The 23,265-nt window shown below is 44.1% G+C and overlaps 1 protein-coding gene across 1 annotated transcript in view; it reads left to right on the plus strand.

Annotated features, from left to right (window-relative positions):
* The first annotated feature begins 7,599 nt into the window (after window positions 1-7,599).
* Window positions 7,600-23,265, plus strand: part of ITPKA (inositol-trisphosphate 3-kinase A) — a 39,341-nt gene continuing 23,675 nt past the window's right edge. The window contains exon 1 of the mRNA XM_005029154.6: window positions 7,600-8,447. Coding sequence (XP_005029211.2) covers window positions 7,944-8,447 — 504 coding nt within the window. The 5' untranslated portion in view covers window positions 7,600-7,943. The remainder of the gene's footprint in view (window positions 8,448-23,265) is intronic.

Here is a 23,265-nt window from a genome sequence, read left to right on the forward strand (position 1 = left end):
TTTTCTCCCTCTTTCTTTGGAACAAAAATTCAGTTCCATCTTGGCCACAAGTGGTTGTCTTGTCCCAGTACTTTGTTCATCAGTTTGCCACAAACCTTCCTCCCTTACAAATGTAAGGCTGCCCAACTTGTGACGCTGGAAATCAGCTTGTCCCACTACAGCAAGAGCTTGTTTCTGTGTGGCACTTAGCTTCTTCCAGAGTGCAAGCCGTCTCTCTCTCTCTCTCTCATTTTCCTGCAAATGGGCAGGAAAAGATGGAATATTATGGAAAAGATGGAATATTATGAGTTAGACTTATCAGCTCCTTCATTAAACTCTAACAACAACATGATTCAATGTTTTTCATTTTCACAGATTTGAAAAGACATTTTGTTTTGTGCACTTTGATTCGTCTCTACTATTGTTTCAGGAAGACATCCATTCATCCTCTTTGAATATCTCTTTATGACTTTGATCTTTGTGTAATTATCTGGAAAATAAAGTATGTTATACAGTCATGTATGAAGATACAACCTGCCATTAGGCATTTTCTGAGTAAAGTGTTTTAACATTGCTTTCCAGGAATCCTTCTGCATATGTATCAAAGGGAGGTTTTCATGAAAATGATCAAAACCTGCCTGTAAGGGAAATGCAGTTCCCAAAATGAAAGTCAATACCTGAAAACAACTCCCCAGACACTTCATTTCAGTTTTCCTTTATCTTCTCAGCCTGGTATTTCCATTTCTGAATGTGCTTGTTTACTCATGAGGCAATTACTCAAACCCTTTGGTGAGTACTTGAATAACATTTAAGTGAAATTAGATTCATTATTCTTCCAGCTGATGTACAGAAAAAAAATAATTATGTTCTAGTTAGTAAACATGATAACTAATTAATAGTCTTCCTTCCCAACTAATAATAATAACAACAACAACAACAATAAATTATCAAGCTAAAATCAAAGAGTGCTCTTCAAGTTGATAACAGTCTCACTGGGGAAACAAAGCTCTTCTCCATGCAATTCCAAAAAAGATGTGTTCTTCCCTGCTTCCTTTCTGGTTATCATGCAGCTTTGCAAAATGGTAAATAATATATTGGATACAGGGAGGAAATATCCTTGACATTTTCTGTTTGTTTTGATATATTTTTTCCATCAAGTTAACAGTTTTTTAATGTCAGTAAAAGTATGTGTTTGTTTTGTTTTGTTTTGTTTTCCTGGTACTTCTGTGAAACTATTTGGTTATTACTGTTTATTAGGACAATTTGTGCAATTAGTCCCTTCAAAAACAAACCTGGGGATGAAACAGTGGAAAGCACTGTGGGCGCAGAAGGCTGCAGGTATGCCTGATTGTTGAGATGCCTATTCTATCAGAGGAGTCAGGAGAATGCATTGAAAGATTGACCACTACTGGGTTATAATATATTGATGTAGTTTCTTATGAAGAAGAATAGATGGTTTAATCCTGTCTTGCTTTCTGTGTCTTTTTTTTTTTTTTTTTCCAGCAATTTGCTGCCTTAGAAAGACAAAGAGAGTTGGAAAACCAACCTGATCCCACTTACTGAAGAGAACGCCATGCTTTAGCAATGGCCTAAACACCAAAGAGAAGAGCCTGATCTACCCTGAGCACACAGGTATGGCAGCACTAGTGTTTGCTTTAGGGTTCTGGGTAGTTTATTTTCATGTACAGGACTGAAGAAACCTATCAGAACAATGGTGTATGAAATTTCAGAATTTATCCTGTAGGCTAAAGGAGAAGAAAAGAAATTAAAACTCTTATTTGAAAAAAAAAAAAAAAAGGAAAAGAAAAGGCAATGGCTGGTTCTGGCCCTAGGGAAAGCAGAACTTATAATGGTCTCCGTATTTTGATTTACTTCAACAAAAATTGAGAGTTAACATTTCTTTAGTGCAGAAATCAGAAATTGTATTCCTTTCAGCTACTACCTACTTTACTTTCATAATAATAATAATAACAACAATGACAATGATGATGATGTAATTAAAACATCATACACAGTATGACAGAAAAAGCTTGGAGAACCAGCTCTTGAGCATACTTTTTGATGTTCTTTATCTACCTTTCACACTGATTTACTCTTGCAACATTTAGAGCATTAGGCTGCCTTCTGGTTGGTCACACAGCACCAGTAGTTATGCAGCATCATTAAGGTTACCACGTTATCATCGCTTGCTTCTTGGAAGCATCCTATCAGATGCTTCTCAGAGACACAATCGGCAGTTTGGGGGGCTTGTGGGTGACGACAGAATACGAGACACCTGCTAGGGAGAAAGATGTGGCCAATGTCACCCATGGCGAGTACAGCGTGTGGTGGTGGTGCTCCGAGCATCCCCGCAGCCTCCCGGGGCCGGCAGCACCCCGGGGGCGGTGTGGGGCCGGGCGCTGCGGCGCTGTCCGCGGTGCTGAAGCTCCCCGGCGGTGTCAGGGGACAAAGAGCCGAGCCCGGCGAGCAGGGGTCGCTGCCCCGCTCTTGGTCCTCCCGTGATCCAGTCTGCACAGCTGGGAAAGGCCGTGGGACGACAAGCTTGCTGGGAGCAAAAGTGGATGTTGTTGTAAGTGGGTCAGCACTAGTGTGCTGTTAGGTCGTGCTAACAAGCACCTCTGCATCCTAGAAAAATAAAATCCATTCTGAGTAGTTTTGCACAAGCACAAAATAGACTTTCACATTACTAAGCAATGCTTGCTCATTGCTTAGTAATTATTTCTGCTTGCCATTTCCTTAAAATACGCTCATATGGCATCATTACTATCTTAGAATGCAGCTATGACCTTACAGGGTGCACTTGATTTTTTTTTCTTGTCAAACAATCTGCCAAAGCAAACTGTGTGGACACATAAGTCTTTACTCACATAGCTATTCAATTGATTCACTAAGAACTTTTAAGAGTTCTCCAGTAATTTCCAACCCCTTAAAGGGAAATACAAGCCTGTGACTGCTGCGATGTAAACTTCAGACCACATCTGTGTAATAACATCCATCATTAAAAAGACCATTTTGCTTCAGTTACCATGCCAGATTCATTGTTGGATAAGTACTACTAGTGATGCTTTCTGTGGAAAACATCAGATTCTGCTTTAATCTTTGTTTAAATCTAAACTAGTGATGCTATTTCAGACTCAGTTTTCTCTGTAATCTGAAAAAGTTTTATATGTTATACTTTTCATCGTGTTAAAACTGGGATAGCCCCTAGCTGAGATGTCTTTTAATTTCATCTAATAGTGAAGTAGCGTGATTTGTTCTTTAAATACTGCTCCAGGCTGCAGGGTGAACATGTGAAATTAAACTTCTTGAAACAGCGTGTTTGTATATTGAATGAGACATATACCACTCTTCTTTACACTATTATAAATCAGGAGTAAACCCCCAGAATTTAATGTAAACATTACTATAAGCATAGGCAAAAAGTCCCCGTGTTCTGAGGGGCTTATAAATGGCTAGCCAAAAATAGCAGCTCTGCTTACTTAAAGCATAAAGCTCATTAGTGATTTTGCTGGAGGAATTATCTTTAAATCAAGGCTTCATACTGCACTTCTTAGAGTCAGTTGACAGGGAACTATGGAGAACGTGGTTGTTACGGTGAAGTCTTCCTCTAATTGTCTCAAACATAAAACAGCAAAACTTCCTCTTGCTTTGTCATTACAATTTCATGTGGATTTTGTGATAAAATTACAGCCATGGAAGCAGAATCTTTTATTTAAGCTGAGAACAGGCAGAACAAAAACAGAAACCACGTGAGCATCTCAGATCCAGTTCCACCAATGTGCAGCCCTCCAAGGAGGGAGCACACAATGCACTTTTCAAGCCAAAAAAGGTGCACTGCTGCTGCCACTTACTCTCCTGGCTTCACCTCTCGACAGACACTTGGGGCCTTTCCTCCTCCCATCCTGTTCTGATGCCTGAATACTGGCCCTGAGGCCAGCAGCAGAGTGCTGCAAGTCATTTTGGTGCTGTGTGCACTCCTTCCTTCTCCCTGGCCTTAATGTTGCATCTTTTCTCACCACTGTGGCTCTCACTTGATGATCTCAGGCACTTACAGCCCCTTTTCCCAGGGGCTACCGATGCCTGTGCTTGAGAAATTTTCTGTCCCCCACGAGCTCCCACACTTAAAACTGTGTGCTAGGTAGCTGAATAGTTCTGGTACTTTTGTTCAGGAACACGATTTGGAAATGTAATTTTAATTTCAGCCACGAGGGGACCTCCACAGCTTACTGCTGCTGTCCTGAAGGTTATCATACTGTAAGTTCTTCTAAACCTTACACTGAGATCAACACCACCACGCTCACTTCCACCAAAACCCTACAGCCCCCTTGTAGCTGAGGGCCTGCTCAAATCCCAGTATCCCCTGCCAAGTCATCTCTCACATCCTTGGAATCCGCATCCAAAAGAACTTTATTCCAGCACTTAAACCCAGCAGCATCTTCCCAGAGTTTCCCCAGCTGTTTGGGGTTCTTCTTTCAGGCCCCCAGCTTTTCACAGCCTGCGTGTTGCCCAGGAGCAGTACTAGGGCGCACTGACAGCTGAGCTGACAGCAGGGCTGGGGAACACAGGAACGGCCACCGCTCGTCGCTTCTCTTCTCCGGGGAGCTGTGCTCGCGGTTTCCACCACTGGGGGGAACCTCAGGCCTCATAACGAAGAGCCTGTGAGCAAGGCAGCATCCTCCTCCCTCCGACAGGACGGGCTGTCAGGCTCGGGTACCTCTCTTCTAGTTCTTTAAAAGGACCTTCGTATACGAAAGCTGACCCACTATTTTATTTTTTATTTTATTTTATTTTATTTTATTTTATTTTATTTTATTTTATTTTATTTTATTTTATTTTATTTTATTTTATTTTATTTTATTTTATTTTATTATTTTCCCAATTATATTGGTTGGTCCTGAGAGAGATATCAAAACTTATGAACATTATCTTCTTCTATCTGTTCCAAAAGCAACACGTGAATCACAACTTTTGTCTGCTTTTGAGGTCTTTGTAGGCTATACTCAGGTTGAACTGAAAGATGGGGTGTTTCTCAGCTGCCATGCTTTTAGCTCATGTGGGGAGTGAGGTATTTTATACGTGCTAAACTAAATCCAAGGCTCCCCTCTGGATCATGTTTAAACTTTTTTCTACGTGAAATCACTCAAGTCTACTAGAAGCATCTGTAACATATTTATTGCTTTTGTATTGTCAAGGCTTAGACACCCTGTGAGAATGCAAACTAAGAGGAAGTAAAAATAAGCAGTGTATTAATAAAAACGATGTTTAGAAAGGATTTAATGGGAGTGAAATAGTCTCTCTTTTTTTTTTTTTTTTTTTTTTCTCACATAGATAAAGGCAGAAGTTGTTTTTTGTATCAGGACTGTATGAAATTTGAAACCACAGCTGTAAGGGTAATATCAATATGAATCAGAATGGCTGCAATAGACAAACTTACCACCCCTGGAGGTGGGAACGTGATCTGGCGGTTAGAGTAGCAGGCAGCAAATCTGAAGTGCCCTTTTCTGCCACTGACTCACTATATGCCTGCAGTCAACCCATTTGCTGTCTGCATATCAGTTTACCCATCTGCAAAATAGGGACACATATTTGTATCTTATCAGATTTAGCTCTTGCCAAGCATCATTAATGAGTGCTGACAGTCCTTTGCTCTCAGGAATGCAGCATTTCACAAGTGGAAAATACAAGTCATCTCCACTTCACCATCAGGTCACAGTCACCATTCCTTTTCTTAAAACGGTTGTACATCGATGAGTTAATGCAGTGATACCTGGCTGACTGAAGAATTTCTTCATCCTCCTGCTAGTGTTGAAAGACTTCAAGTTAAATCTTACCCACATTTCAGAGATCAGTATCTCTCCAAAGCCGATGCATTATAAAAGCAGCTATCATCTAATGCAATCCAACCAATTGCCAGTATTCGATATAATTAAAACGCTGTTTTTCTATTTTATACATGTATCAATTGATTAACATTGTGTTGCATGTATTTTGTACCTATTTTTATGAGTTGAAATTAAAACCTTTAAATTATATTTTATAATTGTAGAATGAACTATGTAGAGTGTGTTGGTGGTCTCAGAACGGTTGCGAGAGCTAAGGTTTCCTAAATAAGGAAACCATGTAACTGGCCGGTTTCCTAATCATGGACCCCGCATAATCCTGCAACTGCAGAATCAGCAGAGTGAGCCGCAGCTCGCTGGAAGCTGAGCTGTCCTTTCACCTGCAGAAGGGCTCCCTGCTTGGCCTGTGGAAACCTGCACCTACCTCTGTCCTCTGGATAAACTTTTTTTCTATCTTGCTCATCTACAGACAGCAGCTGTCACAGCTACAGAAATGAGTTAAGTGGGCCCAGCTTGTGCATGTGTAATCTTCCACAACCATTTTAAACTGGATACTGTGTTTTCTGCTGTAACTGTAAATTTTTAACTGCGAGTATTCTTAGAAAGCCATCACTTCACGCTTTCAATTAAATTATGACTCTCAGTATGTCTGAGGCCTAGTCATACTTTAAGACTTTCTGCACTATAAAATTTGAAATGACTTATGCAGTTCGTAATAAAAGTGATGACTCTATCTTCTTTCAGGAAGAACTCAAAACTATTCCTGTCTACCTTGAAGGAACAAGTGACTACAGTTGTGCTGGTTTTGAGCCTCTGTTAGTGAAATACTGCACTGCCAAACATTTTCTTCTGCACTTTACTGGTAAGTGTATGTAATTTTGGGGTAGTTGTCACCCCTGCCTCACCCACCGCATACCCCTTGGCAGCACCTGCTTCTAGAAAAGTCTCTAAAGACGCCTGAATTTTTGCTCGTGGAGTTCCCCCACTGCCTTTGGGTGTGCTCCAGGGCATTTGCAAGCTCTGTGCTTGAGAGCAGCTCAGCAGCCACCTCACTGGAACACACTGCGTGGAATATCTGTGAGACTGGGCTGTGAAATACCCAACGGCAACTGAGTAACCCAAATGCAGCAAGGTGGGTTATCAAAAGCTTATCTGCAGCATGGCAGGGTCCAGGAGCCCAGCCACGGCCGTGCCACATCATGTGTGGAGCGAGCGCAGCCCCTTCCTGAGGAGCTCCCTGCCTGAGCACCAGGCAAGAGACAACAGATGGGAGAGACAGATGGGAGAGAGCAGGGAAACAATGAGATAAATGAGCAAAAACTAAGTTGAAGACTTTAGCAGTCGGTTCCAAATTTATTAATTTTACTAATCATCTCAGCTGATGTAACCCTGCGGCAGGACGCCGCTCCTCTTCCAAGGGCCTTAATACCTACAATTACAACACATGTCGCAACCCAGCAGGGTTACGTTTTAGGCAGAGTGGGAGTCAGGCGGGCAAGAAGTAAAAAGCCGAGGGGGGGGAGTGCGGTTCTTGGAAAAAATCCAGTCAGGGAAGGCGGGGGGGGGGGGGGGGATGTCACGGGCGCCCGCCCTGAGGGGGGCTCGGGCCGGGGCTCGCGCAGCCGCCGTGCCCGGGGAGCCGTTGGCCGTTGGCGAGCGCGCGGCGGGGGCTGAGGTAAGGGCGGGCCGGGGGGGGGGCGCCCCGCGGGGCCGCCCTGAGGCGGTGCCACCCCGGGGCGGCCCTCGGGGAGCGGCGGGCGCCTGAGGGAAAGCGAAAGCAAAAGGGCGGAGGCGGCGAAGGGACGGGAAGGCGAAGAGGCAAGGCAGGGGGCGGGCGGGGGCTCCCCGCCGCGGGGCTCGGCTCGGCGGGGCCGGGCTCGGCGGGGCCGGGCTCGCTCCTCCCCTCGGCGCCGAGGCGGAGCGGGGCGGCGGCTCAGCGCCCCCATGGCCCTGGCGGCGGGGCAGCGGGCGCGGTAGCCGGGCTGCGGCTGCCTCGGAGCTGCCCAGGGAGGGCGGGCTGGACATGAGCCTCGCCGCCGGGCTCCGAGCGGCGGCCGGCGACTGAGCGAGTGACAAAGAAGTTTCTCCGGCGGCGGCGGCAGCGGCGCATCGCGGCGCTCCCTCATGCACGCCCCCGGCCGCCCGCCCTGGGGCGCTGCCCGGCCGGCGGCCGGCGCCGAGCGGGCCATGGAGCCCCGAGCGGGGCTGCACGGCAGCCCGGAGCTGAGCCTGGCCCCGCGGCTGAGCGTCGGGGAGCTGCGCTCCCTCTTCGAGGCTCGCTGCGCCGCCGTGGCCGCCGCCGCCGCCCGGCAGCTGCCCGACCCGGCCAAGAGGGGCTGCCGGCCCCCCAACGGGGTGCTGCCGCCCGTCATCCCCCGCCTCACCGTCACCCCCGAGGAGGGCGAGGAGGCGCAGGGCAGCCCCAAGGCGCCGCCGTCGCACGCGGAGAGCGGCTGGCTGAGGACGGACAGCTCGCTGCACCTGCAGTCCCGCCGCCTTTCCACCTCCTCGCTCTCCTCCACGGGCTCCTCGTCCCTCCTCGAGGACTCCGAGGACGACGTGCTGAGCGACACGGAGGGCAGGAGCCAGGGCATCGTGCACCTGGAGCACGGCGAGGAGCACAACCAGGTAGGGACGCCGACCCGCCGGGGGGCTCTGTAGCTGGGAACAACGGCGCGGCAGCACGCACCGGAAAGAAACAAAGAAAAGAAAAGAAAGAAAAACTCGAGAAAAGGCTTCTGAACCGCGCTCTGCGTGCGGGGCTTGCCCACGAGTGCCGGCTGCCTGGGGGTCGCCAGGCAGCCCCCCGTTGCAGTGAGGCTTGTGCCTCAGCTGGGGTGAAAGTGCTGTTTGCTCGTCCACACAAACTGCGGAAAACTTCTGTCTTGGGCTGGTGGCAGCGCACCGCACCGTGCAGCTTGCTGCTCTTATTTTTAAAATGCTTCTGTGCGTTGGCCCTTCTAAAACCTCCTCAGGTGTGTTGTGTTTCCTGTGAAACTGTGCTTGCTGTCCCAAGAATTCTTGGGGGCGTTGTTTTGCTCGTGGGTAGGGTGTTTTTTTTTTGTTTTGTTTTGTTTTTTTTCCCCAGTCTATTTTGTTAGATCTTCAAAATAACATTTTTTCCAGGCATTTACCAGCAGGTATTTCTTTTTTGTCTCTTCCAATCCTGGAGTCTGTGGCTGTCAGTTTTTGAGCTGCTTCTTGCTGTGAGCATGACAGGAGATGGGGAGGAGCTTGGAATGGGTAGAATGCATGCTTTTGTCCATTCTGGCAGTAACACATTCTTCTCAGTAAATCCCCTCTGTAATTTGGCAGCTTTCATCCATGAAGTGAGCTTTTAAAGGCATCTACTTAGCTGTTTTTTTTTTGTGATCATTAACATATATCTGCCTGACTCCCTGTAATGTGTTCCTTGGGGTTTTGTAAATGAAATACATTGCTTTAGCAAATTCCCCCTCCTACATTTATTGAGAACATAACTTAAATTGTTGTTCTGCTGCCAACTCATTGGCACTGAATTGTTTTCAAGCAGAACATATGTTTTGAAAGAAATATATATAAGCAAGAAGTAATGCTAGTTGTAGGTGATACCTCCAGCTGGACTTTTCTCAGGGTAATTGTGGGTTTACTACTTTAGAGGACACATAGTACAGAAGCTAAAATGCTGTGCGCAATATTGGTTTTGTTTGCATCAACTTGTGGCCTGGTTTGGGGGAAAAAAAAAGTTTTGTACTTTGTTATATTGCGTTCCAAGAAGCCTGTAATAATACTACTTAATTTGTACTTTCTATCCTGAGATAGAAAGTGGTGTATAGAGGGAAGCAATCACTACTCTCACCATTTTCCTTTCTTTTCTGAACTATGTGCTGTGCAAGTGGGGATTTTGTGAAAGTAGCAGAAGAATAGAAATTAAAGATGGAAAAGGGCTGTTGGATCCTTTGACTCAACATCCCTGCTGTTGCAGTGGGCGAGTGGGTGGGATAATGAACTCTGTGGAGGTAAAGCTGTGAGGCGTATGCGTGGTAAGTAGGGAGCAAGAATTTACTGATAACATTAGCAATGCAGAGAACTTTGGGATGGCATTGTAGTTCCTGCTAACTTGTCTGTGAACACAAAGCAAAAACTATTCTTCAGGTGAGAAACCAGGCTGCCTTCAATGTTTTGCTTTTGCACCTTGGGGTACATTGGTATTGTATGCAATATTGAATCCGAAGTTATTTATTAAACTGTTTCTTTCCCTCCAGTCTGACATGTGTAAGTGGATGTGAAAAACATCACTTTCTTTTACATTTTAGGAAGTTTCTAGGCACTGTGCAAAGTCAATAAAGGCTCTGTTCACCTTTTAATGACAAGAAATTAAAAAAAAACAAAGCTTTACAAATGATTTATACACATATAAGAATACATGTAGTCACGTTATGAAAGTCTGAGAGAACATCCTATTCATTTAGGTGCACGGGGAGAACTTTGGGCATTGAGAACTTCAATAGTATGAGAATTCAATCTTTTTATAAAGCTTTTTGCAGGTTTCCCAAATTCTGTGCAGCTTTGGTATTTGTTAATGTTTCATTAATTAAGTAGGTACTCACTCACCTGGTAAAATATTTTCAGCAGTCAAGTTAACTTCCCACACCTGTGGGTGGCTGGGATAAGCTGTTCTCCAGGTGCCTGCATTCTGCTGGTCGTTAGTTATCTCATTGCCACTTGTGCAGCAAGGTGGCAAACCAGAGCTGAGGCTTGTATCTAGGACTCTAAAATGGCAGCACTAAGCATCAACAAGTTATGACATTGCCTAATAAATAAAATGAGCCAGATCTTTCATCTGCTTGGTGCATGCTTGTGTAGTTCATCCCTCCTTTCCTTGCTGCATTACCCACAGAGAGCTTGGATCCTGGGAATCTGTACTTTTCCCTTTGGCACTGTGTGCTGCCCTCCATCTCGAGTGGCTGCCCCCTGGGCTTGTTGGTACCTGAAGGTGACCAGGACAGGCTTGTTCTTTTGGTACCGGGCAATACTCCGATACTAGCCAGCCCCAGTTGTCCAGTCTTTACAGATGCTGTTTCTTTACTGAAACATAGCATGCCAAGCAGAAGTGTGAGCCTTGAACCTCTGTGGGTTCACCTTTACAGGACGTATCTTTTCTGCTAATTAGTCTTGAGGCAGGATGAGTAGGTCCCTGTGGTGTGAATGGAAGGCTTTAGGCTCAAGGCAGACATGTGCATATGAAAATAACTAGAAATTTTAGGATAACTTGAGGAATATTTTTGTATTTTGAAGGTAGTATTTAGAGGTAAACATGCATGTTCGATTCTTATTTATTGGTTTAGTGTGTGTATTTTAGAAAACGAAGGTTCATTTTCAGAGTGGAACACAGACATTAGAGATTTTCTGCATGAAATTGAAATCAGAAGTGGAACGAACTTGGTGTTCCCTAATTCATGGGAAATTGTTGCATTTTGAAGCTTCTCTTGTATTAGAATTTCCTCAGACTTTTCTTTGGAAACGTTAGGATTATGGAGCCTGGCACCTCACAACTAAGCTCTGACCAGGGCTCACAGGACTGCTGAACTGTCAAGCCTACCAGGCTCCCCAGTGCCTAGCAGGAACCTTGGAAACTTGCCCAGGTCTTCCACTGTGGGAGCAGAAGTTCTGATAGTGTTCCTGTTATCAGGGCTTCAAGGCTGCCATCTGCAGACGCAGGAACTTGAGACCTAAGCTGAGGAAGGCCCTCCCAGGCTACTCAGCTAGAGGCCTCTCTCATTGACCTAGAGGTCAAAACCCAGTTGGGTCTTCAAAAGTTTGCACTTCCCCTGCGGGCCCAAGTGAAACACAGAAGACTGGAGCTGTCACTGCACACAGGGCTTGCTGCCCAGGAGCCACCAGGCCTTAAATGCTGTGGCAGGAAGCCTCGCGGTGCTGTGCCCGCTGTGCGCCTTGGAAAACTGCTCTGCCTGGCAGCGCGCTGGGCCGGCAGGCGGTTGTTCAGTTAAATGATTCATGGAGCCTTCTGGCGTGGACGAGTTGGCACATCGTGACAGCATTAAATTGTGTTTTGTTGCTGAGTGCGGTACGTGGGTATGTCCCTGGAGTGCTGGGTCCCTTGCTGAGGTAGTGAATGCTGTGGGGCTGGTGGCTGACAGTTATGGTATAGCTCCAGCCTGGAGCTGCAGGGACAAAGCACTGTTCGCATCTAGGCAGGCCCATGGCTGAGAGAAAGTTGGTGGGTAAGCGTTTCACTTCTTCATCACAAATTCCACGCTTTGTTTTGTGATAATTCATAGCAGCTTTGGAAACTGAGCTGCCCTGGCTCTCCCGGAGGAAGGCCCCTCCGACAACCAACAGTTAGAAGTGTGAGAGAAGCCTGATCTGCTGCTACCCTGTGAGCTGAACTTGTGCTTCTGTGGAAACCAGTTGCTTGTGTTGGTGTACGTGTAATTTGTAACATCATATCTGGAGCTTCACAAATCTTGGTGGTTAACTTAAAAAAAATATTGTGTTTTTTTTTTTTAAAGTAACAAATCAATGGGACAGATTTTACCCTATGACAAGAGTTCACGTTCCTGCCTTTTATTGTGTTTAGATGGGAAGTGTGCTTTTTCTGCCGCTGCTTCACACCATCTGGAAAGTGTATATACGCAGTTGAATCTGTCAGTGAAAGCCCCCTTGGTCCATTTATAGTAATGGAGAGAGTGCAAGAGATGTATTTTTGTCTTCATTATGTGAGTGAGCAATTTTAAGAACTATGCAAGTCTGGTTAGCGCCTTCTTTGCTGGGACAGAGAGACTTTAAAAAGTGGTTTTCACAGAGGATAAACAGCATGATAATGTACAGCAGCCTCTTGTCCCCTTGATTTGGAGAATATTTATTTGGCATGTTTCTATCTAGTAAATAACATACTCATTCTCATAACTGTGACCCGTCGTTGCAAATTCCTAGATCAGTAACCATGAGAACGGCTGACAGCTCGCTGGAGAAAAAGCAGTTCAGTTCTTGCATGCAATGATACCAGTCCAGAAACTTTGGGGGATAGCCATTAGGAATGCTTCTTTGCTTTTACCTATCTTCTTGCTATTATTCTTCATAACACCAAGCACCTTAAAATGGACAAACATATAGACACATTCACATAATAAATATGGCCTGAAAGTTTCAAGTATTTCAGCTCAGGGGTGGATTATGTAAGCTAATGCAGTGGAATAGGATTGTTATTTTTAAATGAAGAATGAGAATGAAGGGATGACATAAGTAAGACTGTTAATGGGTTTTTAGCCTACTTTCAAAGGAAAGAAAGCTTGTGTAATCACTCTATCAATTTAATTTTAACAACTTCAGTAGACTTCAGCCAAATCTGACAGTGGGATAGGCATCCCAAAGTTTTCTTCAAAAGGTCTTTAAAATTTCACAAAAATCAGTCTCTGGGAGGGGGAGATGAAGTCCCAGGCAAGTTCACACCTTTTCTTCTTGGGGGAGTTCAGCCAGGGGGCTTCTGTTTCACTTGTTAACCAGTGAATTGACCTGTGCATGCTGGCCAGGTGATCTGTGCTTACAGGCTGCAGCAGGCAATTAGTGCCTCTTGTCCTGAGGGTAATCAGGGGAAAGTATGGGAGGGCCTACACAATGCTGTGGGCTAGTGAGGTTAGGAAATGTAGAAAACGCAAGGGCAGCTGAGGGATCAGGATCAAAAGGTAAGGGAATTGTGGGGAGATATGGAAATGTGAGAGGGATGGGAAGGTTCCTGGCACAAGTCTATAAGGAAGGGACAGTGACAACTTGTTGTTAATTTGAGAAGTGTGCAGGACTGTAGGATACAAGTCCAGCGCAGACCAGGACTTGTCGTTGCTGCTTGTGGATCAACTGTTTTTAATAGAATATCTTTTTGTGTGTTTTTTTTTTTTAAGCTGACTTAGAATGATATCATACATACTGAAATGTTCCTGTTATACACTGAACAAACATGAGGTGAACAGCAGTAGGTGTTTCCGTGTCACTCAGTTACTGGGTCACAACTCTGAATTGGGAGCATTCTCCCAATTTGAGGATGGCTTGTTCACCACTGTACAGTCAGCTGGTGGAGCGTATCCAAACATCAGCAGTGTCACTTTTAGCAGTGACTGTTTATTAGTAATGTGGCCTCTCATCAAGAAGGAAATGAGCTAGGTCTTAGTCAAGTCAGTTGTGAGAGAGGCAATTAGCTAAATGTCTTATCTGATAAGACTTTCTCACCCTCGATACATTTGAAATAATGACTTACAGGTTACAAGATTGTTCTCTCTTGAATCAAGTCCCCCCTGATACTTGTCATTTTTCATATCTTAAGTGACGTGTTGCTTGGGCATACAGTTTAAAATTGGAAGAGCTGTATTAGATTTTTTTTTTTGTTATGGACCTGTTGGATTAAGTATACTGTGGAAGTTTCTCCTTTCTCTGTATGTGCTCTTCTACTGTTGAAACCTCCTTGCAGTGCTTACTACACCTGGAAAGGAAGTAATGATGACTCCTCATCATCAGGTGATGTGCTTGTATTTAAAGAGGGCACACTTAAGCAGATTTTTCCCAGGCTATCATCAGCTCAGCAGAGTTGAAGATTTATTTGTGAAAACCCATGCCAACCTGAAAAGGGATAAGGGTAGGAGCTGGGGCAATAGTTGGGGAATTAGCATGTCTGTGTATATTTTTGGATTCTGTCATTCTTAACCTGTTAGAATTGTTTGATGAAGCTGAACTCTTTATTTATTGAACAGGTGATAAATGCAACAGGTATCATAGACAAAAAATAACCTCTCAACTCGCATCTAACATTTATTATAAATAGAATGCGTTAAAGTGAATCAGTTTTATTAAATTGTCACGGTGTGGTGCAGTTCAATACAGCTAATATTTCTGGAAGCTAAGAATGTACATTATATTTATGCATAGTAGATTGTTTAGGAGTGACTGAGAGAAGAACTGAGGTTCATCAGACACCTCATTTTGTGGTGATTATCTATAAATTGAGATAGCAGAAAAGGTAATAATACTATTCTCGCAAGCAAAAAGTGACCTCATATACAGCAACAGTAGAATCACTGTCTCTCTTCTACTTCCTCTGTCAGTGTCGTTTTTTGCAGAGAAAGCTGAGGCTGAAGCAGAAAGAATCGGCTTGTCAGTCCTTGTTAATTTGGATCTTGCATGGTGTAGGTTTAGATTTTGTTTTTGAAGTGCTCTTCTAAGCCTTTTCTACTAACAGAGTTTCTTCTAAAACTCTCATGAGTTAGGTGTGATGGCATTGTCTGTCCATAGTGTAGCACACCTTGGGGAAGACTGCATAAAAAAAGTAGAAGTTGTACAGAATTAAGTGATACAGACTAAAAACAGTAGGGAAAGCACTGGGAAGGGGTAGAGGTGACCCATTCATCTGGCATCAGACTAGCAAACACAGTGGCGTATTGTTTCCAGTGCTTAACTGATTCATTTCTGTCAGTAACGGAGAGTGCTTTGGGGGATAGCAGATAACAAACAGTGTTCAGTCGTTTTTACATCTATAAACTGAATTTCTCCCAAGGAATGAAATTTTCCTTTCTGAAACATAAAGCAGTAAGACTGAGAGTAGAGAAACCCACCCTGCACCTATCAGGCCTGGCTACAGTTGCCTGTTGCCAAACTTTCCATTCCCTGGGAAGCTTGGGATGAGTTAGCTAGACCAATTGGCAGCTCATTTGAAGCAATGTCACAGACCTGGCACAATCCAGATTTGGAGCCTGGGACAGAATCTCCACGCCAGTTGGTGACTGTAGGAAGCATGACACAGATGCTGCTTTGTGGGAGCTTGGCTTTAACCCAGAATCCAGGAACACTCCTTATCTACAGGCTGAAATATCCAAGTAAGGTGGCACAGTGAATACAAACTCCTTAAGCTGTTTACCCAAGCCCACTGATACCACCTTTATTTCACTCACGTTCAGCTTTAATCTGCTTCCTCAGCCTTCATCATCCATACTTGAACCACCGTGATAACAGAGGTGTGGTCAGTGGAGATAAAGACTGGGGATAGATGCGTGGTGTGTCTGTGTGTAACCGGCACTGCAGTCTGTATGATTCATCGGTCCACCTGAGGATTTACCTGCTGGACAGGAAGCGGGGATGTAGCAGAACTGTGTGAGTAAGAAAGTCTTAGCTCACTTGTGCTGAGTGGTGTGTCAAAGGAGAATGCAAACTACTGTAGTGCTGATATGTCTTTCATGTGATAACTGGTATCTCCTGCTAAATTATATTGAATGTTCATAGAAAGAAAATGTTTTTGTTTTCTAGTGTTGGTAAGAAATCACCATTCATCATCGGTAAAGCTGCTTCTGTTCTCTGGTCTCTGCCACGTCCTGGCATAAAATGACCCAGCCTTAGCTATAGCTGCCTTTGTTACTCTGAGCTACAGCAGAAAACACAGCTTTTTGTCTTAGCTCTTTTTCAAGCAGCTCCATATAGCTGAGAACACTGCAGTGGTACCTCAGTCATGTTCAGTGTGGACAGCATGTTGTACCTGTGCTCTACTTTATGCTTGCTTCCAGTGGTGGAGTGCTGAATCAAATGTGGGTTTCTAGTTCTCCTCTTTGAGGTGCTTGAGCACCTCAAAGTCTATGCAGGGCACAAAAGCGATTGATGGAGCTCAGCAGTGAAGAGTGCAGTCAGCCACCCCGCTCTTCAGACACAGTGGAGCTTCAGCAGGCTCAGTTGTGCACAAGGCAGCTGTGTCCAAGGCTTGCCCAATACCAGGGGGCCATCTCACAAAGATCCTCTCCAAGCACAGCCCTCCTGTGAGAGCCCAAGGCTCAAGCACAAGCACATGAAACACAACAGTCATCTCCAGTGCTCTGTGCAGTGCGCATTTCAGAAAGGAAGTGAGGATGAAACACTACTGTCACATGCCAGCGCCTTCCACTATTCAAACACATTCAGATGCAGGATTACATTTGCACTGGAACCTTAATGTTTTGTAAATGCAAAATTGAATACTCAAAAATCATTTTTTTTTTTTTTTTAAGGAATTTATCCTCTTCATGTCAACTCTGTATAATTTGTTGTACATTGATGGATAAGTCTTTAACTACATAACAACATACAGCAGTTACCATTCATTCAGTGTAAATGCACTATTCCCAACTCTACAAAAAGCATTTTTAAAATTTTTGTCCTCGTTGTAAGCAAAAACTGCCATTTTTACTTCATTTATTGGAAATCTACTGGAAAAGCAGTTAATGAGTTTGTGTGGTACTTTACCACATTACTCCATCACTGCAGTAACAGAGTGCTTTTGAAATTTTAATGAATTTATTTTCACAATCTGTTACGCAAGCTACTTTAGTCATATCTTTTGGAGAAAACACTGGAGAAAATATTGTTAATGTGAAAAGCGTCCACTAATTTTGAAAGCCCAGTTTCAGTTGTTTTTTTCTCCCAATACCTGGCACTATATACAATACTGTTTCACAGTGCTGACCAGTGTTGTAGAGGAGCTCTCATTAACTTTTGTTGCAGGCACAAACATCCAGTTTTTCTGCTAATAAGACCCATAGTCTCGAGTTGGGCAATAGAGAAATACGGTTAGTGATTATGGTGAAAGTCTGCATAAATAACCTGCCTAGTCTCTTACAGGGGCACTGTAAAGCGAGCAGTTCTCCTGATAGGCATTCAGCTATGTTAAATCAGGAAGTTGGTCTTTCTGTCCTGTGATCTTCTGCCTGACTTGTTGCATACCTATCTGTGAAGAAACTGAAATCCTGCAACACGTGGCTTCACTGTGCAACCATAGCTTGTCCTTTGAGTCGTGCTGAGATATAAAAGAGCTGCTTATTAGTTGAGAGTCATGCATTGTGTGCATCAGGAACTGTACCTGCTTGTAACTAAAGACTGCAGGATGTTGTTATGCCCAGACTGCAGTCACTTTAATTCTTCTATTTCATATACCTGTTCCTGTCCTGTAGCTACCATAACTGTTTATCTCCCTCATCTTCAATGTTTTGCTCTCAGCTAGCTCATGTTTGAATCCTGTAGCTACCTGCCACAGTGTCTGCCCATAAGCTAGGTCACTTGAAGGCATGAGAGGATGACTCCTCATGCTATATGCTCAGTGAATCTCTGAAGATTTTTGGCAGAGGTGATGATTTTCAGACCATCTGAATATGCTTGAGTAGTGGAAGGCACTGGCACGTGACAGTTTCATCCTCACTTCCTTTCTGAAATGCGCGCTGCACAGAGCACTGGAGACGACTGCTGCGTTTCATGTGCTTGTGCCTTGGGCTCTCACAGGAGGGCTGTGCTTGGAGAGGATCTTTGTGAGATGGCCCCCTGGTATTGGGCAAGCCTTGGACACAGCTGCCTTGTGCACAATTGAGCCTGCTGAAGCTCCACTGTGTCTGAAGAGCGGGGTGGCTGACTGCACTCTTCACAGCTGAGCTCCATCAATCGCTTTTGTGTGTGCTGTGCCCACAACCTTCTCAGAATGTAACTTGTACAGTTTCATGTCTACTGCAAATGAAGCTGAGTTTCTTACAGTTTCACAAATTCAGTCAGGTTAACTTTGGCTTTTTCCATGGCTTGTTCCTGCTTTGAATGCTTTCTTCCTGCTAGACTTCAGGCTCCTGCCTCAAAATTAAAGGATAAAAGGATTTTCAGAGGATTCATCAGAGATTTTGTAGTGTGATTTTCAAAAAGTATCATTTTCTAGCCTTGGAAACAGTTGAACTCTTTGTTGGAAATGTTCAGTCTGAAGCAAAAAAAAAAAAAAGAAAAATGCTGCCCTTCTTTGATGTGAATAACTTAGAGCAATTCTCAGCAGAATGAGACATGCAGAAGCAGAGAGACTACTTGTACATTGCTGCTGTACTGGCTGTACAGGAAATCTGGGGTTTGAGACCCTGATCTTCTGAAAGAGGCAGAGCTAGAGCAAGAGTTAAAAGGTGGTCTCTGTGTGCTTCTCCTTTGCTGTATGGTTACATGCATGATGCAGTGACAGGATAAAATCTGTGTGAACAGCGTTCGTGCATGCAGATTGGCTGTTTATTATCTCTTTGTGGGGTTTGAGTGGGTTGTTGGCTAAGTGCGCTTGACCTGAATGTTCTAATCACGATAAGCTCTGCTTGCTGTGGGCTCCTTCCTCAGCCTTTCTCACCCATGCGAGTTCTGCAGGAACAGCAACACCATCTCCAGAAAGGGTCAGCTTTGTTCAGAGGAGAATGTAATCTGAGGAAACTGGAAACCTTCCTACGCTCCAGCTTTCACTTCTCATAGTGCAAAATGCTGAGTGTCAGAATTTTGGGCTGATAATTGAGTATAGTTTGTATTGTCTCGCTCTGTGGAATTCAGATAAGGAACTTCATTGCCTTCCTTGTCCTTGTTTCAGGCCAGATCGTACCGTTCTGATGAAGGTCCTGTAAGAGGGGATTAAGGCGGGGATTCCTGACTTGTAGGTGCTTTTGCCTATCACTTGCTTGTGATGCCACCATGACTCTCAAAGACTCTTAGTAGGAAATTTATTAAGCCATATTTTAAGTACATTAGGAAGAACTATCTCTGGAGTTCTTTGCTGTGATCTGCATGGATTTTAGTACTCATCAGGCCCCTCTAGCAGTTTCATAGCTTGCTTTCCAAAAGTTCAGAGCAAGACCAGAGAGAACATGTGACTGACTTGCTTCAGCAATGAGATCAGGGAGGGAGGAAGTCCTGTGCTATCATCTCACAGCACTGTGCTTGTTTGTTAGTATGCCAGCGGTCTACAAATGCTTTTCCAGCAGTAGGAATGGCTGACGTCCCAACCGTGGTCTCTCATTCCAAATGTAAAACTGTAATGACAGTAAAATTAATGATGTTTTTTCCACTTCTGTTCATCCATAGGGATTTTCTGCATTATCTCTAGAAATGTGTCTTCTCCCAGTGCCATAAGTCTGTCTTGATCTCAGTCCTCTGACTGTGTAGATGGCAGTCCTGTCGGAGACGAAGGATGGCTGTGGAACGAATGTAGCACAGTCGCCAATTCTTTTTACGTTGCAGTCCTCAAGAAAAACAGCAGACAGGGCAAAAAAATCAGACTGCTTGTGAAGTAACTTTTTCTGCATGGTCTGTCCCCATGCACACTGCAAGCAATAAAGCACAAGCAAATTATATTTCAAATGTTGTTTGTCTTGTCGTTGTCTGCTGAGCCCTGGTGTACCGATGCTGGTCACTTTTGGGTTCTGCTGCCTATGTCCAATCTGGCATAGAAGCTGCTGCTGCTTCCATATTTCAGGAGGCTGGTGTAGGTGGTTGTGCAAGATGGAGGAGTATGGCTTGTGGTTCTGTTGCTAGGATCCAACAGCATGAAATTCTTAAGCTCATGGGTTGGTTTTTGTCTCTTTTACTGTAAGGTAAAAGTTTTGGTAGATAAATGGTCTATGTATAAGCTACACCCTGTTTATTTTTAGTTGGGTTAGCTTCTTAATAATTGGCAATTGATGTTTGTGCTTCTAAAGAAGGTGGGATCTCCAGGATCTTGATTGTAAATGCGTTTGTTTACCTTCAGGGCAGAGGAAACACACTCTGTACAACACACTGACTATTGTTCAGACACCCACAACTCTTCAGGATGGCAGATGCCTTATTTCAGTCTTAGTTGAGTCACTCCTGCTTATGTAAGGGCTGAATTTGACTCTCTTTCTTAAGGCTACGTTATGGAAATGAAAATTTTAAATAATCCCTTGTCTGCTGGGACTACCTGCTTCTGATATGGAGGAGGAATTCAACTTGCCTTGTGCTACTCCGTTACCAGAAATTCTTTTTTGATCCTGTAGCTTTGCTCAAGGTGAAGTCATCCTTTTCCCCAGATTCCGTACATAGCTCCCAGTGACTTGAAGCAGTAAGAGTTTTGCTAATCTAAGGTTTGCTCCAAAAACAAACAACTATCTTGTGACCCAGAAGGCCCTCTTGCTGCTCTGAGGAAGGTGGAGGCTCCCCATTTTCATCTAATTCTTTGTTTCTGCATCATTGTCATGTTCTGCTCGCCGGCTCCCATGTCATCAGGGACACTGGCCTCACTTGTGTTCTCATGCACACCCAAATACAAGTGTGTGTTTTTTTGTTTGCTTAAAAAAATAATAAAATAAAATCCTTTCAACACAGTGGTTTGGAATAATCTCACAGTTACAATGTTAAAGCTCAGAGTTATTAAAGTGGTTGCTGAAGGATGTGGCTTTCCCCTAGGTAAATACCACACCCCGCTAAATAACAGGGCCCTATCGCCTGTTGACACTTGCATTCCATTCCAAAGGGTGGGCCTTATTTGAACAGTGGAGTATGCGATAGGCGAAGCAGTAACTGTTTATGCTGCTTTAGAGGAAAATGGAAGTGTGGGTTTGGAGGCGACAAAGGAGGAGAGGAAAGGCAGAGTACTGGACTTTGTCTTGTGATAGATTAGAAGAGCAGATGGTAAACTGTTACCAGTGCGTCTGATCTGTTTTTACATGACGTATTTTTAGACTCTAATAATGCTTTTCACTTAACACTGTACAGCTTCTTGAGTACTTGCATGTCTTACTTGAGTGCCTATAATGTAATTTACAAGCATTAATTACTTAAATTGTTCAGCAGTGTTCTGAAATATAGCTGTTGGCGCCTGCAGTGGCAAGAACTGGAGCAGGGAAAGGGCTTGTGTCTGCAGCAAGATCCTATACTGAAACGGTGGAGTTTCCTCAGTTCTTTGGCAAATAAAAAAAAAAAAAAATGCTCATCAGTAACATCCTTCTGTGTATGTGCATGCATATGAGTTCAGAAACTTGCTTTGCAGACAGGTCTTGATGTGAGAGGTGTAATGTTTTTGTAGTGAATGCTTCAGTACTACTTAGGACATGGATCTAAAGCACAGAAAGGGATCAGGTAGCTTTATTCGTGACTGTAGAATATAAATATCTTGTGACCACTGATGAACCTTCTTGGTGCTTGTGACTAAGGACTCCTTTTGGAGTGCTGCAGCTCACTGGCACTGGGATCAGCCCAGTTCTATCTTGGTGGCAGATGACCCCTGTGAGTTACAGGTATTTGTCAAGTTTGAGAACAGCCTTCAACAAGGGAAACTGACTGATAGCCCTCTTCTGATATCTCACGGGAACGTCTTATTTTTGTTGCAAATTAAAGCCACTTGCATCCTTTCCAGTAGATAAGGAGAATAATTGACTGTCCTTGTGCTTTCTTTTCTTTCTGACAGGAAAAAAATGTATTATGGCACAATAGTCTTGCATTGTTAGGGTTAGAACCTGTAAGTATCACTCATACCTTTAAGGCAGAATCTCAAAGGTATGTGGGATACAGCTTCTGTGTCCCATATGTGAGGATATATGATGGTGTGGTAACCTCTCAAGAAGTGTTCACTAACCCAAGCTGCTAGGGATAGGAAGAGAAGGATCTTTGACCAGTTAATAGAAGACAGTTTTGCAATTTCTGTCTGATAGCAGTGGTTTGTGACTGGTGTGTTAGTGGCAAATGGGGAAGTATAATAAAGGATGTCTTTTTCTCTTTATCTGTTCAGACTAGAGATTCTCCTGTGGCCACCGAATCACTGGGGTGATAAACTGGTAGTAAGCTTAGGCTGGCAGGCTGGAGCTGCGTGTCTAGGTTACAGCCTGCACCACCATAGCAAATAAGATGAAGTGCATGCTCAGCTTCCTTCCCAAGTGCCTGGAGCTCACTCAGGGGAGATTAGCTCCTTGAAGTTATTTCCTGGCATGTTGCCGGAACGTAGTCTTACTTGATGTTACGCAGAAACCACACCTGATTGAAAGGGGTTGGAACTACTCATAGTACATTGGGATTTGAGGTCATACGCAGTTCAGAAATGACACTTCTGTGGCTTGACAAATTGTGCTCGTGTCTTAGGCTGGACATCTTTTTCGGCCTATGTATGGAGAAGTGTGAATGTGTTTGTGTTTTAAGTATTCTAAGCAGGATGAATGTTTGGGAACTGGTAATTGTGTCCTCCCTGGTAGGATGTTAGGCTCATTTTCTTTCATTTAAAGAGTGTGGTCTTTCTAGATGTACCTGTGTCATGACTGCTGATGTCAATCAGTGACCCACAACAAGCAGGGGATTAACAGAGGATGGTCAAAGATCTCTAAAATTGCCAAACTGGCATAGAAAATTTCTGAGGACTTAAGCTGCAGTTGTTTTGGAGGTTAAGAGAGATTTTCCTTCTGCTATGCCATCTGCTGAAGTGATGTTTGATTTACCATAAAATGGTTCTGGGTGATGGACAGCCTAGATAATTTTCAAATGCCTGTGCTTTGAAAGTACGTCAATTTTCCTATAGTGAGGAACTTTCCATGTACTTTCTGGATAACAACACTTCAGTTTCCATTGAGACTGGTGTCAGGCAGAGTGTCTCTGGTTCAGTTCCCCTGAGCTCAGCAGGACTGAGTGGCAGAACGCCATCCTGTCAGGGAACCAGCATCTT

The sequence above is a fragment of the Anas platyrhynchos genome, chromosome 5, assembly GCF_047663525.1.
Source record: "Anas platyrhynchos isolate ZD024472 breed Pekin duck chromosome 5, IASCAAS_PekinDuck_T2T, whole genome shotgun sequence".
NCBI lineage: Eukaryota > Metazoa > Chordata > Aves > Anseriformes > Anatidae > Anas > Anas platyrhynchos.